This window comes from Bombus impatiens, unplaced genomic scaffold, assembly GCF_000188095.3.
Source record: "Bombus impatiens unplaced genomic scaffold, BIMP_2.2 scf_0775, whole genome shotgun sequence".
In the NCBI taxonomy this organism is placed as follows: Eukaryota; Metazoa; Arthropoda; class Insecta; order Hymenoptera; family Apidae; genus Bombus; species Bombus impatiens.
This window is the reverse complement of record NT_177194.1, coordinates 203,486-223,126: the sequence shown is the minus strand read 5'-3', so window position 1 is coordinate 223,126 and position 19,641 is coordinate 203,486. Positions and strand designations below refer to the sequence as shown.

The following is a 19,641-nucleotide window of genomic DNA, read 5'->3' as shown; positions in this document are numbered from 1 at the left end:
GCATTACAGAATAACGCAAATATATATATATATATATACATAGTATATATATATATATATATAAGCCAGAAATCAATTTAATCAATATAATCAATTTGGCAGAGAATATCATAAAAAATAGTAGTATTGAATTATATTATGTGTTATAATATTATCAAGTTTTTTACATAAATGTAAATAATATTTATACATTTATTATATTATGTGTATTATATGATGCATTAAAATTATTATAAAAATGAATACGCGATAATATAAATATGTATTTCATACATATTTTCTGATATACTGTGTATAAGTATATTAAAATTATACATATAATCTCTTTTAATGGAAGACTTGATTTTGGAAGCCACAAAGATTTTGCATTCCAGCAGGAAGCATATAAGATCATTTAACAGTTTCAGTTTAAATCTATTATTGTTTTAATATAGATCGCAGAGTATCTAAGAAAATATTCGCATGATGTTCCGTAAATGTCAAGGCAGGTCTTAATCTTATCGTCGCAGTACCACAGCCACCGGTTTGAATACCTGCTCGTTAAGAGTTAGAAAATTTGTCTATTATATTTTATTATATTAATCGATTTAATGTCTAAGTAAATGATAGCGTTTTAGAAAAATTGTCATTGCAATCAATGGGTATTAGTTATACAATTATCATACCTTTGCTTAAAAGTTTCTTAATTATCGTATCTCGTAATTCAGGCGAAGAGCAGTTAAATGCAATGAACGTTCCACGTCCACGTATCGAATTAATCATCGTGGAAAATTCATTTTGCAAACTCATTAATTGTTTTAGCATATAATCGCCAACAGTCGTAACCCTATGCAAAAGATTTTCCTTCCTTATCGTCTCTAATATTGCTTCGAGTAATATCATTTTGCTGGGATCTCCCATCCAGGTGTTGAATATACGGTAGGATTGTTTAGGTCTGTAAAGTACATGGACTATGTTGAACGAGCAGATGACGAATCTTGTAAAACAACGAATAGCTTTGAAGCAATTTTACTTTAAAGATTTGACATGGTAATAGCCGCCCAATTGCATTTTCTTGCTAAAGGTCACCACATCTGGAGGAGATTCTAAATTGAAATGTTCGTGACACCACATTTTTCCTGTTGGCCCACCCCCAGTTTGTACTTCATCGATTAATAATGCCGCATCGTGCTGAAATAGTAATAGTAATGGTAATAACATATCTGAAAATTCTAAATATATAATAGATAACGTTTGCTGTATTGAATTTGAACTAATACTTTTTTTGTTATACGCTGTAATTCTTGAAAAAATTCAGGAGATGCGTGATTATCACCTCCTTCCGCCTGAATTGGTTCAACTATCACACCAGCAACTGGAATTTTCTTCTCAGTTTTGTACTTTTCGAATAATTCCTCTACCTGATAATAAAATAACCGGTAATAAAATATATTATGGATACAAACGAAACTAACTAGAGAATTACATTATCGTTGATAATTAATGGAAACAAACAGAAAAGTTAATTACTTCGGCTAGACATCGATTATCTTCTTGCTGATTTTCTCGAATATTTTCATCCAAGGGATATTTATATACAGGAAATGACGCGGTGGGCCAATCAAACCCTGGAATATCTATTTTATGAATGTATTTGCTGTGCGTTGTTGAAAGAGATCCCAATGTTCGTCCATGAAATGCACCTATATCGATATTGATATTATTTTCTCGACTGATTTAACACGGAAATCGCTAGATAGTTTATGTAAATAAGAAATTTAGCACCCTTTTCTACCTATTTATACGAGTATAAGTTAGTTACCTTTGAACGAAAGTATCGAAAATCGCGGAGTACCAGGTGTTTGATTCATCATACAACTTTCCATTTCCTCTCTCGTGAACGGAGCGTCTCCCCTTTGTTTTTCAGCATACCAAATAAAAATTGTTTTAAATGCATTTTCATTCGAACAAGAGCCACACATCATGGTTGTGATGTGAGACAATCCCGGTGGGGCAATCTGTATATTACGTAGTAAATATATTGCAAGTTACATAAATTACACAATCGTAGTCATATACATGCATTAAGATGTTTCCATTTATATATTTGCAAAATATTATTAGGCAACAAGATTGGGTACACGTAAGTATAGCTATCGTTAAGATATTCGCGTACCTCTTTATGTAGCAAAATTTTCCTCAGTTTATCTGGCCAATCCTTTCCAGGAAAAACACCTAACGCAGGCCTATTTGCTATAATTTTCTATTAAAAATGTAAATCAATATATTTTTGTTGTTCGATGTGCAATATGTACATACATGTAATAATTCAATAACATTTATTAACTCGTTAACTAATGTTATTATTAATTCTATATTTCTTCTACGCGTAATGCGTCGAATATATCAATGCGATGAAATTACATAGATATTTTAAAATAAAGAACGGATCGTTTAAAGATATTCCGTTTACCTGATTAACCGGATCAGCGAGAGCTTTTAACATAGCTGGATGATTGTAGCCCAGAGGCATCGACGAAATTTGCATATAAACATCAAGCAGAGTATTCCCATCGACGTCCGTTATATAGTTACCTACTGATTTTTCGTAGTCTGCGAAGAATTGTACGGAAGAGGCTTGCTGCAGTCAGATTTCAACATGTAACCCATTTCATCTCTAGTATACATATTTAGAGAAGATTAAACGTTACAAATAATACATGATTCATTTTATTACTCAAATATAATAACTTATTACGTTTGTTTCTAAAAAGTGTTTATAATATTAGGCTGCAGATATGTAAGAATAATAATGTGAATTTCTCTTCAAATGTAAGTAGCTTTCTTTCAATAAGTTAAAGTAGATGATCATCGACATATATATGTCCAATGTTAGGAATTAAATAAAAAAGATATTTGAAATATTTCGATGATTTTGAACGTACTTGCATCGAAGTGAGTTCCTGCAATAAACTACGAGATCGAGGTCCTGGTATTTCTGTTGTTACTATAGGTTTTTTTGGTTCCTCTACGGATACGGTCAAGCATCTCTTCCAAGATATTGCATACCCTAGGTGATTCCATAAACAAGTAATTTTTATTTTCGTTTCAACAAATTCTTGTAGTGTCCTATATTAACTTAGCATTGTTAAGTAAGAAAGAGAATATAAACTATGCTCGTTTCATCCTCTAAATATCATAATGAGAACTTTGAATATTTTTGCATATTTATAAATGTATAAAAATATTCAGTTTATTTATCAGTTTTTCAAGTGAAAATATGGTCATGTTCGATATGTTTTAATTTTTTCTGTTTAAATATCAAATGTAAGATATCATGTAAGATTTCACTGACGTTAAGATTCGTTATAAAGTAGTCTAGGTCTAGCGTAACGTGTAACGTATCGACTTCAATCACGTTATTCACAACCCCCGATTTAATAGATTGAGCGTTTAGTTTTATTGATGTCAGTCGTGGGTAATTGGTTGTCGTATTGACGTGCTTTTGTTCCAACACACTTACACCAGCAACGGTGTGCCCAACGTTCGTTTAGCTCACAATCATAATCATCTTCGAATAAATCAATTTCTCATCCATAAAGGTTTGTTTGGAGTTTCGAATTGGCTGATATCTCTTCTTTACTTACCAGTTATAATACCTAATCTTGGATCGTTGTTATCGCGTGCAATTAACTCGTGTCTTTTGCTATTTTTATCATAACTGATAACGATAAATTTTGTATCGCCGAAAATTTCGAAACCATTGTGTACTTGGAGGATTATTTTCCGTACGTTGTTTCGACGAATATGGTATAATATATTATACAAACATTACTTTATTATTACGTGTACCTATACTTATAGCTGTTTTAAATAAAATATTTTTCAAGGTTTTATTTCTTTTTCTCATGCTTTTAATCAAACCTAAAATCGATGTTTAAATAATCAAGTTTTTATACTTTGTCGACTAATTGTACATTGTGATAGCGATCATTCCCGTCTTTGCTATACACAAGTGAATTAAAACTAAATTTTTGACGATGTCGATTTATTTGCATGAAAATTGTACATCAAAAGCAATTATTTACACTTGAAATTTATCTCTGAAAGTATAAGGTTATGAACAAGTTTATAGCTGTTTAAGAAGAGTTCACACATGTAAACATCGACGATTCGTTCAATTGTATGATATTCTCGATTTTGATAAGATAAGAAGTGAAATGGGCGTAAATAGCTTTTTTTACATACGAAAGAAGTACATAACAGAAGTGTAAAGGTTAAGGTAGGGATAATAGAGGCTTAAAGATCATCGTATATTCAATCTCCTTTACTACGAAACATATATATACATAATAAACGTGATATTTGTTGAAATAATTGTCGAATAAACGATACTCAATTCGATCATCTTTCATGGGCACAACTCAAGTTTCGACTAGAACAAAATGACTATGAGTAATATATTTCTACAAAATATATCATAATACGATACTTGGATACTTGGATGGTATGGTACTTGGATTATCATTCTAATCGATGTTTGCTTTGAAAGACAAAACGTTTTAACGATAAAATATTCACATCTCGTAGAAAACACTCCTTCAAAGATACTTTCTATTTTGCTACTGTCTTTTTTTGCCTATTTCCATAGTTTATTGAAAAAAAATTAAACACGTGGTTGTTAAGAGAGGAATCTGGGAAAATGTACATGATTTCAGTTTAACATAAAGTTGTTAAATTAAGTTTTTAATCGATCAGGTTTTCGTATGTACTATGTACTATTTGTGTATACTTTGCGAAGGATTACTAAACGGGGGGAAAAAATGTAACATAATCATTGTCAGAAAATAATAGAGAAAACCGTAAAAGAAGGAAATTGATGGGGGAGAGCGAGTTATCGATTTTCTAAGTCTATCGGACTGGTTTACTGTCCGAAATGGCTGCTAGCTATTTCTCTCGCATCGTTTCAATTTGGTTGTTAAAGACCAAAGAAACAAAGAATAAGTGGACGAAACAAATGGACATGGAGACAAAGTCATCGGAATGGAGAAAAATACGGTCGTAAAAATAGATTGTACCTTTGAACAACTGCCGTGAAAATTTTTGAGTAAAGAGCGCAGTTTGACACTTGTTAGCGAGCATCTTGCGTGTGGTATTCTAACACTGGCCTAAAGGTTAAATTTCGCGAGAAATGGAAAATCACGCCGAATAAAACGCTCCCTCGAAGGGATGGATTCGGACTGGTCACCGATATAACACTCTGCAGATCCTTGCGCAGGAAATGTTTGATCGTTTCCGAGACTGTACGAACATTCACGAGCTAGTTTCACTTTGACCGCGAACTTTTAACTAAACGTCGCGCGCGATGTAATATCGTTTGTTTGTTCGATACGAGTTCGATCTTTTCGAGTATTAGTTGAAAGATAATAACGAAAATGAACGAAACAACACGTGACACATACGCGCTTGACATACACCTACAGATCAGTACGTTTAATTATCGATAAATGCTTGCAACGTTCAACTTTCATCCCTGCAGGACGTCTTCGAACGAATACGGACATGTACGAACTTTCACGATTGTTTAAAACTAATGGCGGGATCCACGGTACTCTCGTGATCGAAACTCGCATCGTATCGCATCACGTTTAGATAATTATAGTTTATGATCGAATGAAACGATCCGAATCGTTTTTGATTTAAATAATTTTGCATCGTTTACTCATTGTATCGATAAAGTTTGTCTTAACGGAGATTCGTTTTTTAATGTTGATATCTTTAAAAGTCGACGAAACACGTAAGTGTCGGTAATGTGTCAAATGTATTCTCTTTCTAAACGTTTCTTTGCTGTTTGTCTCAAGAGACAAATGGAAGATGGAATAGGTTTCGTTCAGTTACTAAATTGAACAGTATACCGGATTTTTGAACAATATATTTGTTGTGTTACGTTGATTATGAAAATTAATTCGATAAACGATTCTAAATTAAATGGTAGATAGACCTAAAGATCCCCACTTATGTGTGCGATTCTTTACAAGTTCCCTCTATTTTATAACGCTAGATATACGTATTATTATTATTTAGTACTAATATACTTTAGTACTAATAACTAGAAAGATGGCTACGTAAACATTCAAGAAGTTGGCTTTCCCTCTGCGCAGTTAGCGTTTGCTTGATTTTAAAATGCCATTGCGTTTCGTGCCACGAATAAAAATGGGTCTGTCAATTGTTGCGAATAACGACTAACCGAATAACGAAAGTGAAAGTAAAATTTCTGTGCTTTTCTTAATGCACCGCGTGTTACTTACGAAACTGGCTTGTTACGAGATGAGGTTAATTTCGATGCAGAGCCAATTTCATCTGTCACACTCAAAAATCTTGTACCAATATTTGCATCGTTCCTGACCTCTTTACCATTACATATTTACTTTATCGTATTACTATCCTACTTACTTACTAGAACGCGCATTCTGCGATAATTCCTTTTCACGAAACAATCGGGATTTATACAATTTATATCATACTTATTCTAATCGTTTTATTAATTACTCGTATTAGAGCTCTATCAATTAGTAACTATCGAAGACGTTAATTAGTTAAAAAAATGGTAGGTTAACCCCTTAACCTACAAGTACGGGAATACAAGTACATAGCCCGTAGTAGATGATCGGACCAAACGTAAATAGTACGATGATCGGGCCAAATATAATATGTAATATATAATAGCTTGTTTACGTTTTCGACCGAAAATTTTCGAACGTAAATCGTAGGTTAAGGGGTTAAAATTTGTCATTCTTAAACTTTTCTCATAATTCGCAAAGTGTAACAAGTAAATTTTCAAACATCAGCCTGCTCTTGGACTAATTGTTTATATACACGACATATACGAAAAAATTTGATAAAATATAAGTAATTTGTAAGATTTTTATCTATCTAGTAGTTTGAATATCTTTTTATAAAAATTGAATTTGTTAAACAACTGTATTACAACTATCGACTTGTAGATACTCGGTACAATAAATATATCGTGCTAAAATAGTTACGATGGAAGTGATTTAATGAAAATACATAAATCGATACACATGTACATGCCTATCTACACATACGTAGATCTCGTCTCAATAAAAATCAGTATTAATTTTTCCAAAAGAGTATCTACTTGTTTTTGGTAGTTACAAGTAGAATTTTAAAAGATATTTTATCAGTTTGGTAGTTTTAGCGTTAAATGGGTTTAATTTAGCGTGTTTAATTTAATGCATTTTAAATTCGTTCGATATTTTGATCTTATATTAACACGTAAAAAGACTCTGCAAATTTCAAAACTCTGATTGGGAATTCGAAAGTCGACGATCTTCAAGTTGAAAGAAAGTTATTAGATGGATTTTCGAGCGTTACTTTGTTACACGCATTATTCTAATATTATGTGGCTAAAAACTACGCCTGTTAGTCCTTTTCTCCCAAGAGCAAATTTATATCATACTGTTGGTGGTGGTGGTCAAGTTTTTCGGCTATAGCAACCCACGCTGTATCGTAGGAGCACTATTCGTTCGCGCCAACGCATTCGAGTCTGTTCGTTCGGCTGCGTTACATCGCGACCACTGTGCTGCCTCTCTGTACGTTTCGTTCAATTATTCAAATTAACACACCTTGCACACAAAATTCGAACGAGTCGATTTCATTTCATTTATCATTAAATAGTCTACGTTTCTCTCGTTTCGATGTTTCAACGTTGCAACGTAGTGGATAGTTGAGAAAATTCGAAAGTGATTGTCGAATAGGAAATTTCTCCAAAGAACATCTCCCTTAATTTGGTAAACGAGTGACCTAGACAGTTTTCACCTATAGTTTGGCCATCGATATTAAAATTCCGATCACGCGGCCACCGGTAAGTATCCTCCCGTTCTTGCGGTACCGATTGCACGTTGCTTATTTTACGATCTACACGCGTAATTTCACCCGGAAGAAAATGTCAAAACGGTTCCTCGCTATAAAATTCGAACATTCGAGTCGATGAACATCGATGTCACTGGACAACCTGTTCGGTGGAAATGACGGCTCGTACGCGGGAAATACGAAAATTTCAATATCGACGAAGAAAACTTTTTTCGAATATATTATTATTCTGCAAAATTATCTGATAATTATGTCCGATGGCTGTACGTATAAGTATCTATGTATCACTTGCTAATAATATTATTTTTTACCAGAAACATTTAACATTCGGTAACGTCCAATAAAACGTTGTCTATCCTGTTTAAGAACTGCACGACCGAATAGATTTTTTCTTTCCATTAACAAACTAAAATTCTCCATTAACTAAAAAAGCATTGGTTTTGGATTTCTATTTTATTTCTGACCTTGGTAGAAACCTTGATTGAAACCTTGACTGAAGAGAACCGTCGTTCCTTTCTCTCATTTTTGCTATTTTGTCCCGATTTCGATACCTTTTTGACGTTAAAATTAACTGAATGCAAAGATGACGGCAGAGGTTTATCCGAGCAAAAATTATCTTTCTAGAATCATAAATTTCATATTTAAACGTGAAAATATGTTAATACGTGCTTAAAGTTCTATACATCTGGAATATGATATAAATTTTTCTACGGTTCTACATACAACTCGGTTATTCGAAGGCGACCTTACCTTATACCTTTACGAAAGAATCATTGATCGAGTGATTTCAAATTCTCAAAGGATGAGCTGGAATTCATTGTTCGTCTTTATCTTTCGGTATCTTTTATCCACCGTCTATTGTCACCTGAAACACCTGTTCCACGAGAATTGCGTTCAATAAATATTCAAAAGTTTTCAGAAAAAGGAGACATTGTTTACGACTTTTTTACGCAATATTTTACGCAGAATTTTGCAAACGATTATAACAATGTTTTATCATGTTGTTAGGTGAGACTTTTTAAATTCAGTTAAGAAACCGTATTATGTTATTTGTAACATTGACGAACCCCTCCAGTATTGTTTCAAAAATTGGAAGAAGTAGTTATGTTGATACATACAATGAATTTGACGAACTACATTATTATGTGATTATTGTTAAAATCAGTCTCGCGCATGAGAGAAAAGAGGGGCAGCGTAGTACAGGGTAGGAAGTAGTAATGGTAGTAAAACAAGTATCATAATTATCGTTATTAATGAAACATCTGAGCGAACTGAAACGTAGCACATAACCATACAAAATTATATCGGCGATAAATCGCATGATTCATACGTGTATCCAAATTTTAACCATCGTCAACATTCAGCAATGTTTTTAATGCAAAAAGTCAATGTTTCTCTCAACAATCCTCCAACCTTTTTCTTTTCTGTTATCCTTCGAACGTGCAAACTCGCAAACACTAAGGTTACGAGTGAAGATTTCGAATGTTCTTTCCACGATTCGATTACTATTCCATTTCCTCCAATTTCCATAACTCGGATTTATTATCTATCTTTATCTTGTAACACTGATCAAATATCTCTTTCTTATTTTTTATTTCACGGATTTGAGAGAAAGTCGCAATAAACGTGTAAACATAATATCGATATCGTATTAATATCGTATTAATATCGTAATACTTAAAGAGATCTAGGAAAAGATGTTCTTTTTTGTCTACCAGATTTTAAGCTGAAATTTTCGATAACAATTTAAATTGCTTTCGTTCTTCATAAGTCGTACGATGGGATAAGGAAAACTACTATTTTTCCGGGTACTATTCGAGATTTTAAATTCTGTAAAAGTATACCAATATTATCCTTGATTACGATGATGTACATAAATAACAAATATTTAATTTTTACAATTTACTTTATCGTGGATAGAACTTATAGATGTGGCAAGTTTGGCAAAGTTTCGTAGCTATTAAAAAATATGCGATTATTTACGAAACGTTGAACGCAATTATCATATTTCTTCTAGTTACAAGACCAAAGACTAGATTAGTCCATCTTTTCATATATTAAAATAATTAAGTTTGTTTGTCTATATTTACATTCTTATCTGGTATATATATACATGTATGTCATTTGAAACTTTATACGAGATATTTTCAGTTTTTCAAATTTACTACTTAATTTTGCATTGTATATTTAAATAAAAGTTATAAATGTTTTGATTTCTGAAAAGGTAGTTTTTTTTTGTAATATTAAGAAATAAATGTATTTTAGCTACGTTATTCGTTAATTTCTTTAATTCAGGCATCATTCCAAAACCAAAAGATACGATATAATAGCTATATGTAAGTACCTGCATACATGGTTTTGCTTACAATTAGGACTTTCAAACCATTTTATAATGTTACCTATCTTATATAATATTTACGAATATAATACAATTGAAAAATAAAATTTAATTATAAATCTTTTTTTAGCCTTAATAAATTCGTCCTTGAAGAAATCAAATTAAAGTCAAATTCCAGATCGAACGTTGGACGTAACGAATACCGCAAGATGTTATTTATATGTATGTTTTTTTTTCTTACCGAATTCGAAGTTTCGATAATTTCAGTATGTGTGCATACATGTGAAGAAAAAAGGAAGAAACCGTTGAACCTGTCTTTTTTCTGAATGTACTTTTTAAATTGCCTGATAGAACTACATAAGTACGTATGAATATATGTATATATGCATACATGTATATACATACATCTATACATGTTCACCCGGATCGATTCTAGTTGTCATGGCTTTCTTGTTTCGCTTCATGGCTTTTATTTTTCTTTGGTGTTGAAACAGTCATCAACCTGTTTTAACGCGTATATATTTCTTTTTCGTAACCTTACTTTTACCATAATTTACAACGAACTTCGACAAGTTGCTTCCTCGAAATGTTTAAACTTAATTATTATATATCTCTATTATCTAACAATGAATCGTAATTACGTATACTCGGTAATAAAATAAAATTGAAACTTTACAAAGCACACGATTGTAATTACGTCATACTAGCTGTAATCATTCAGTTGCTCTCCGATCCAATCGTATTTTTTTATCGTTAAAAAGCTTCTCAAGTTCGAGAAGAAAGATGAAGAAATTATCGGTTATACGAGTGATTTCTCCTTTCAATTCATATTACTAAGTTTTTCTTGTGTGTTTTTGTTTGTTGAAACGAAAGCAAGCTTAAACGATGCCCGATAGTGTCTAATTAAATAGTGGCATTAAACGATATATCCATTTATCGTGAAATATTTCAGTGATGATTTTTTACCTTACCGTACGATATGTATACCATTTACTGATATCGATTTGGTTTAAACGGTCGAGTAGAGGATGTTAGGCCCATAATAATACGTATAACGAGATACAGTATCTTTAAAATTATTTTTCAATATACGACGAGATAGGATGCATTTTGATCGTCAGACGCGTGATCGGATCGCTTGGTAATCATTCAGAGATCTGAATCGTTTGCTTCGAAAACTAATTGACTGTACAATCTTTTTCATTGCTTTACTTTCTACGAAGACTTTTCGCAAGTTCAACGGTTCGAAACTCTATTATTCAGATAGTTGCTTACATTCGACGGGATGTAATTTCGTTTCAATCAAAAATCACAAACAAAATGACCAAAAATTATTTCAATCTTTATTATTATATGTATTAGTATATGTATATATTACGATGCGATAATGCATTATACATATTGCAATTATGCAATAAGAAAATTGACATCTGTACCCAAGTGTCGAACGTTATGGAGTAATTCTATTACTCGAGAGGCTCTGTACCCTCGGATTTTTTCATAGCTTTCAAACTATTTCATCGGATACCATCGTAATATTATTAATTAACAGTAATAATCAAACTCGGTGAACACATCGATGACGCGTTACTGTTTGCACACATAATTCTTTATAAGATAATAAACGTTATACCGCATCGGCTGAGACATTGTATGTAATGTAGACGTTAGAAAATTTTAACTGATTATTACTAGTAAACTTGTAATGCCCCTCCTAATTTGTATTTTCTTTGTGTATTTATCGAAATATTTCCCAACCCTTCGATTATCTTTCGCCAGGGACGAAGAAAAGTACAATCGAGTTGAAAATAGCCAGCGATTTTGTATAACTTGCGGAAAATAATTTACAAGGCAGTAACCTTAAATTATCATTCAGCGACATGAAAAATATCCCAGGGTCCGATAAGAGACATAAGTTCCTTAAAAACGAATAAAAAAAAGGCTGGTTAACCTTCGTCGTTTCGGAGAAAGGTGCCACACCGATTTATCTCAAGTCATCGAATTCCGTTGATAAAAGACAAACGTAACGATAAATTAATATTGAAATTGAAAGGTACTTTGCACAATTCCGTGTAAGGGCATCGATTTCATCATATATGGATAGAAAAAGTTTTAATCACCAGTTATGCCAGTTATCATTATTTTCTTCAGATTGATACGTTTGATTATTTTATATTAAACCTGTCGTTACTTATAAATCTTAATAAAATCATGGTCTTTAATGTTTTTGAGTATTTTACATTTATTCTATCATTACGTCTTATCGTGTTTTGTTCAATAATATAATATCGATGAATATTAATTGCGCATAAACATGTACGTTATGACAAAGCTGGCAACACTTTTTAGATTATTTCATCTGTCGTCTTGTCTGTTTGAAATTACGATGCTATTACTACGATGTTTCCTTATAAAACGATTAAATTACATCCTATAATAGTAACAAAAGTATGCTTGTTCAACATTTATGATGTTTGATTTACCGTACGCTAGAAGGTATCGAATTTTAGATACGTGTGTATATAGATTTTAAACTCGACTGTTAATCGTCGACATATCGACTCGCAAAGATAGTAACGTTCGATCGGTTTAATGTCAGTCTAAATTTATGTTAATTTCATTCGATATTTTAATTTAATGATCATTATATCCAATATGTACACGATGGTAGACACAACTCTGATACCGTGGACATTAAATCTTTGAAATACGTATTTTTCACCTGTACCGTATTATTTCTTGCAACGAAATGACAGAATGTGATTAAATTTTCTTTTACAAAAGCACACAACTTTATATTGCATAGAAATAATGAAATAGACGTTATAGAAGCGAATAAGTGCGTACGACAAAGTGATAATTAAAATTATCGTAGGAACATTTTAAATAACTTTTGTCTATACGTGTAACCGCCACTCGAGTTTAGTTTTTAAGTTATAAAGCCATTTACGTTTAATACTACATATATGTAAATTTATTTTATAAATTTTTGTTCTGTAAATAACTTCCCAATGACGGTAGGTATATTTGCTGCATTTTTCAGCGATCGAGGATTAGAATAATGTGCGACATTTCATACATCAACCGATTTATAAAAAATGATTTCATTCTAACGTTGCCGGAAACCACTCTGTCCCAACGCTCCAATCTATACTGTGTATAACTCACTGATCCTCCTTTTTTACGGTATTAAAAATGGTTGTCTCTCTCGTCAATAGATTCGGATCAGGTTATATAAAAACGTGGTTGTCTACTCCAGAATGAAATGTAACGATAACTTAAAAATTTAAGATTTTTGCGAATACTTTGGAAACTAAACCCGAGCGGTAGTTGTATATGTATAGTTGTTCAGAATGCTGACCTTGATAAAATATCTCGAAATAATTGAAATAAAAATATTCGCAATAATTATCGACAACACGATTATTAATAAAATCAATTTTTAACGAAATAAACGAAGGGAGTGAAAAAAAGTAGAAATGGCGCAAATGACAAAATCTTCGTTTTAAGAAAAGAACAGAAAAATTTATATGCTGCTGAATACGTATTCACAATGAAATATAAATGTTCATAAAGACATAATTCGTTAAAAGCTCGTCTAAACATGATAATTAAAAGCAAGTCTCGTGTATGTTTCCTTATATTTATCTCGTGTATGAGAAAAACCTACCTGCACCACATTTTTCTATCAATCGCCTTAATTCATAAAATATTTTTTGACTTAAAAATGTCGATATCGCGATACGATAAACATTTCATTTCAATTGTAACCTAATCTGATTGTATATTCTTACGAAAGATTTTTCATTGCTACTACCAAATTCAAGGTCTAAACTTTATTCACAATCATCACTACGACATTTATTTTTCCAATGGTAACATAAATAATCCCTTTGTAAATCAAAACAGAATTTTACGGTATAATTAAAACTACTATGTAAATAGACCTTGTAATAGACTATGTAAATAGACCTTCTTTGAAATTTCCCAACAGTTGAAATCTCTGCACGTTCACGTCCCCTGTTTCGATGAACACAGCGCTAAGGACATCTTGCTTCATTCATTAATACGAGTATTACGATCTACCAGCGCGATATCATATTATTGTTACATTATCGTTGTTATCATTGCAATAGAAATTTGATTTTTTCGAAAACGAAATTTCGAAAAAAGAAATTTTGTTCTAGACTTTCGACTTGTCTCTGCATGTAAAATAATCATTTGCCCATGCGATCTGCTACAGTCTGTACATTTTAAGAACTTTGGCTAATTAAATTAGTAATTATGGTACATTTTCAACGGAAAGAGAGCCTAAGAGAGCGGAGGGGGGAGGGGGGGGGATTAATAACAGAATGATTCATAAATGCATCTAAATACTTCAGGGGATAAATCTGCACACGAAAATACGGATGAAGTTGTCAAGCTCAATATTTTGAATAAGTTTCTCCTATACGTAGGAATAGCAGCATTGCGCGGCGGTCGGCCTTAGTTTTTGAGGTATGCGCACACATATTACACATACATGGTACACATTACACATGCATAGTACACATAGCGCACACAAGCTGGGTTGGGTCAGTGGTAGTATTAATCCGACCGTCGCGCTGTGGAGATTTAATCCGGATTTAGATCGTGATGGCCATGCAATGGATCCATCTCATCCTATCCATCAATTTGCAAAAGTGCTATTAAGAAATGTTTTTACCATAAAAAGAAAAGAAGGCGAAAACTTGGAACATTCCCTTTGATCGCCTATAACTTGAAAATTAAAGTACGTAGAATATATGTATTTTTGTATGGAGGTTTATTCCCTGAGGTATTGAAATGTATGAATCACCCTGTATGAAATAACGTTCTAAATAATTTTTTATTTTATGACCTGTAAATCTTATTTTAGGTGAACATGATTAACAGATATCGGTATCGCAATATATTTTTTGTACTATCCTGTTTCTTTCTTCAGGTAAGTTCCTTGTTCAGATATTGTTCAAACATTGTTCAGATACACGTGTGTACACATTTGTTCACATACGTATACGTATCTATACATGTAATACTTGCCAATTCGTTTGATTTAACTCTTAAAAAGATTTAATCGATTAATAGGAAAGTTAATACGTTTATTTCAATCGATGATAACGCATATAAAAATTATGCGATCTTATTGCGCATGTGTTTCATATTTATTTCCCAACTAAATTCAATTCAATTTAATATCATAAAAATAAGTTTGTTTCATTTTCATATTGTACAATATTTTTAATATTTTAATGTTTTATATTCCTCGTTTTGTCTGTAATAAAACAGAAATATTTATAGTTATATAAAGTAATGACTTTAAAGGTTCCGAGTTGCATTCATGTAAATGGTCATGGACGTTTAATGGACCCACCTGCACGGAATAGTATGTGGCGTTTTGGATATCCGAATCCTGTAAATTACAATGACAATGAACTCTTTTGTGGAGGTTATGCAGGTTCGTCGTATTACAATGATTACCTTGTTCTGATATAGCGAGTTCAGAGAGACCAACGGTATAGAATCCTGTTGTACGTACACGATGAACGAATACATTGAAATTCATATCATATTACACAACGTTACGTTTAAGAGCTTACGAAATTAAAGAGCTCGATGTAAAAACCAGTCGGTTGATCGCTTTTCAGAAAGATCGACTTTTCGCGTCGGTTCAATATCGTTGCGACCACGAATTCCTTCTGACAATTCTTTGGCAGGCATTATTAGGTAATAATCGGATTATAATTATTATCTTTGCAGTGCAATGGGTGGAGAATAAAGGCCAGTGTGGAGTGTGCGGTGATGCTTATCACTTGAAAGAGCCGAGACCACACGAAGCGGGTGGCGAATACGCAAAAGGCACTATCGTTAGACATTACACGGTTGGTCAGGTAATTCCTTCACTCTATGCCTCGAATTTTCTATCATAACGAAGCTAGATCGATCGATGACGGAGTCGAATATATCGTTCAAATCTATAGGATATCGACGTCGAGATCGAGCTTACGGCCAACCATTTAGGAAGATTTGAAATGTATCTTTGTCCAAATAACAATCCAAGGCACGTAGCAAACCAAGAATGCTTTGATAGGTAATCAAAATCTTTTGACGATATTGATTTATCAGTACCAATTTGTAGAATAGGTATGTGAAAACGAATTAGTTGATAATTATCAATAAAATCAGGATACTACAACGATAACAATCGTCTTGTGTGCATAGCTATGATAGGGGTTGAGCAAATTTTCGAAAAACATTTACACATACATGTTATACGAAATACGTACATTAATTTTATATTATTTTTGCACTTGTATTTTTTACTGTATTCTTTATTATTAATTATACAGCTTACTACAATTAGACTGTAATATATTTAAAACCTACGATGCTCATTTTCCTACATTTTCATATTTTATTTCATCTGCTTGCCGATATGTTTTAGGTATCGTTGCGTTTTATCAATGTACTAGATGCTACTACATTATACTAGATTGGCAATATCTTCATCGATAGTAACTGTTACTAAGTAACAGTAAAGTCTTTACAAATTTCACATTAGGACATAATATTTATAATCATATTACGATCAACTTTTTTCAAAAATCTGATACTGTATACGAAACATGTTGTTGTTTAAGATATCCGTTATATATATCGGGAACCCGAGACGTCCGATTTGAGATACCTCCAGACACTGAAAGAAAAGCTATATTTCGGTATAAGGTAACTTTACCACCGTATGTTACCTGTACGCAGTGTGTGATACAATGGAACTATTACACTGGTTTGTATTTTTACATTTTACAGAAATATTTGCTTACGTCAGTTTCATTATACCGACTTATAATTAGTTCTAGTGTAATTATATACTATCCTCCGAATTTGAGGAAAAACTATTTGAACCTATCTAATGTATAGCGTATATACATGTATGTATGGCAAAAATCGGTATATTTAAAAATCTCATTTGTTTTAAAACTGTAATTGTATTGTGTTCCGGCATTTGAGTAATGTCGAGAACGTAGATTTTTACTCGTTAGCAACCGATTAATTGATTTTGCAATCTATGAATATTACGAATGCTATAATACATACATGTTAGGTAATATGTGGGGCACCTGCGAAAATGGAACCGAAGCTAACGGATGTGGAAGACCAGAGACGTTTCGAAATTGCGCTGATGTGAGCATCGTTACTAGCACAGCCGGAGTACCGCCGCTCTTTGTACAGCAGGACAATCCCTTTTTGCTCTATTACAAAGACTATCGTTCTCCGAATAACATATTTCCGCTTGTCGTTAGGTAATTATAGTATTTTTTTAATCGAGGAGATCTGCAATTAACAGATGTAATATTTATTAACCGGTGTTTTCAATTGTAGATCTCAGGTATGCATGTCCACTCACCTTTATCGGCGTATACCAGGAATGAATGACTGGTGTCAAACCAACTGTCTTCGCTATCCGCCAAATTGCCCAACAGCTATTTGCCAATGCCCGTAAGTTATCGCGAACGAGTCTCGTACATATAATAATTACACATTTTCTAGTGAAATAATAGTTCGGCATACTTAAACCAAGAATTTCATCTTAACTGGAGTACCTCGTTGCTGGCCACTTTGTAATAATTATGCGACGATCGTGTTTGATTTCCCAACAAATGTTCGCAACTTTTTCATCTCCTTACTTATCTCCTTTTCATGTACAGGCTGTAAGCAAATTGTTTGTCAAGATCATCATCAGCGTTATTCTACATTAGTTTGGATACTGATTATTACATATTCAGCGTACTGACGTGCATACTCATACAATAAAATTGTTGCTCCTCGTGAAGCGAGTAGAATATGACGCAGTAAAAAAAATTTCACTTGGTATTTGAAAATAAAGGTCAATTTCGCGGCTACTTCTTTCGTAGATCCTCACCGATCCAATGGTGTAGAATAATGGTTTGACAAATAATTTTTTTACATGTCGCACATACGTAGTATGTGTCGTCCTGGAATATGTTGCAAATACTGTCTTATAATAATGTTTTTAACCAAGTATACTATTCAGCTTAAAATATTAAGTCAAACCAATTCAGTTAATAGCATATATATAAATGTGCATATTTTTATTATGCACATATATATGGTATTTACATTTTCCATTTGTATCAAAGAAATTTATTTTATTTTATACCGTGATGATTCGTGCGTCTGTCGATACTCCCTTGGTTTATTTAACAAAGAATAGTTAGTTTATCGACAAGAGAAATTTTATTAAAAAACCCATAAAAAATTGCATTCTTTATTTCTAACAGGGAATTGTGTGACGCGATTGGAGATATTGCTGGCAAAGACGGTGCAAGCGTTTATTGCATGGATAAGTGTTTAGTATACCCTTCCAATTGCCCCTCTCAACGTTGTCGCTGTTATTAGGCAAATTTCAATTACGCGCAGACAATTTGGTGCGTATGGAATTGTATCGTGAATCTTTAGCTCTTATTCGACGATTAACGATTAACAAAATGATTGTAATTCGATAATGTTTATCAATTTTGGCAGAAATAACTGGAACACCGTTATGTCCATACTTGAAGTTTATTGTCAAGTGAGAAACTTAACTAAACAATTGTAAATGATGACGCAGAAATGATATCTATGTTGTAATTTTATCGAATTTGACATTTGATTACGTATAGAAATATGACTGATATCTATCGAAAAACTGCCACCACCGTCCACGAGAGCTATTCCATTTACTTTGTAACGATCTAATGTTAATGCTTGATAATTCTAGTAATCTCTTGATAATCTTTCCCATTTGTGTTTTACGCGATGAATAAATATTTACATAATGTTTGGTCCTGTTATATAATATTATCGAAAATATGTATAATATTTATTAGAATAAGGAGTAAAAAAGAAAAATTACTTGCTCCATTACGATATTGTGCGTTATCATTATCATTAGTATCGTTAGTTTCATTTGTATTTTTATTATTATTCGTTTATTTAGTATTAAATAATTACACTCGTTATGTATGAATATTACAAATATACGACATATCCTATAGGTATGATTAAAAAGACTTGTACGTCTACTTTTAAGATTAATCTTTATTTCGAAGAGGAGATGAAAAGCTTGGAAACTTGTCACTACCCTTGATCGTTCTCGATAAAAAAGACAAAAGAGGAGATGTTAGGAATATTCAAGAGAACACAGACTTTAATCTCACTATAGTATATTTAGTATTAGGACATTCTATTGACAGCTTAAAATATTACGTATATATTACATATTATATATATAACGAATAACATCTTGTTTGCTTTTATGCATACGTGTACATATGCGTGTATACGCATACATACCTTCGTACGCGTAAATGCAGTTACATTTAACGAAACGATCATTTATTTAATTACAT

The 19,641-nt window shown here is 32.4% G+C and overlaps 2 protein-coding genes across 6 annotated transcripts; one reads left to right on the top strand and one right to left on the bottom strand.

Annotated features, from left to right (window-relative positions):
• Nucleotides 1-255: 255 nt before the first annotated feature.
• On the bottom strand, nt 256-5,387 carry LOC100744462 (4-aminobutyrate aminotransferase, mitochondrial). 3 transcript variants are annotated; one of them, XM_024370484.2, is made up of 10 exons: nt 5,058-5,387; nt 2,925-3,049; nt 2,453-2,620; nt 2,156-2,242; nt 1,802-1,997; nt 1,510-1,682; nt 1,254-1,400; nt 1,013-1,170; nt 666-934; nt 256-533 (listed from the first exon to the last, which is right to left on the bottom strand). In XM_024370484.2, exons 1-10 carry the CDS (start codon nt 5,119-5,121, stop codon nt 418-420), a joined length of 1,503 nt encoding a protein of 500 aa, XP_024226252.1. In that variant the 5' UTR covers nt 5,122-5,387; the 3' UTR covers nt 256-417. The 3 variants fall into 3 exon arrangements, with proteins under 3 accessions (XP_024226252.1, XP_003492665.1, XP_024226253.1); XM_003492617.4 differs by having other exon boundaries at nt 1,260-1,400; nt 5,058-5,381; XM_024370485.2 differs by lacking the exon at nt 5,058-5,387 and having other exon boundaries at nt 2,453-2,656.
• Nucleotides 5,388-7,550: 2,163 nt separating this feature from the next.
• LOC100745548 lies at nt 7,551-19,070 on the top strand. 3 transcript variants are annotated; one of them, XM_012390455.3, is made up of 9 exons: nt 7,551-7,864; nt 15,108-15,173; nt 15,554-15,686; nt 15,989-16,119; nt 16,210-16,319; nt 16,870-17,015; nt 17,334-17,532; nt 17,612-17,728; nt 18,532-19,070. In XM_012390455.3, the coding sequence occupies exons 2-9, from the start codon at nt 15,114-15,116 to the stop codon at nt 18,647-18,649; spliced, it is 1,014 nt and encodes a 337-aa protein (XP_012245878.1). In that variant the 5' UTR covers nt 7,551-7,864; nt 15,108-15,113; the 3' UTR covers nt 18,650-19,070. The 3 variants fall into 3 exon arrangements, with proteins under 3 accessions (XP_012245878.1, XP_012245879.1, XP_012245880.1); XM_012390456.3 differs by lacking the exon at nt 7,551-7,864 and adding an exon at nt 14,786-14,981; XM_012390457.3 differs by lacking the exon at nt 7,551-7,864 and adding an exon at nt 14,998-15,036.
• Nucleotides 19,071-19,641: the final 571 nt, after the last annotated feature.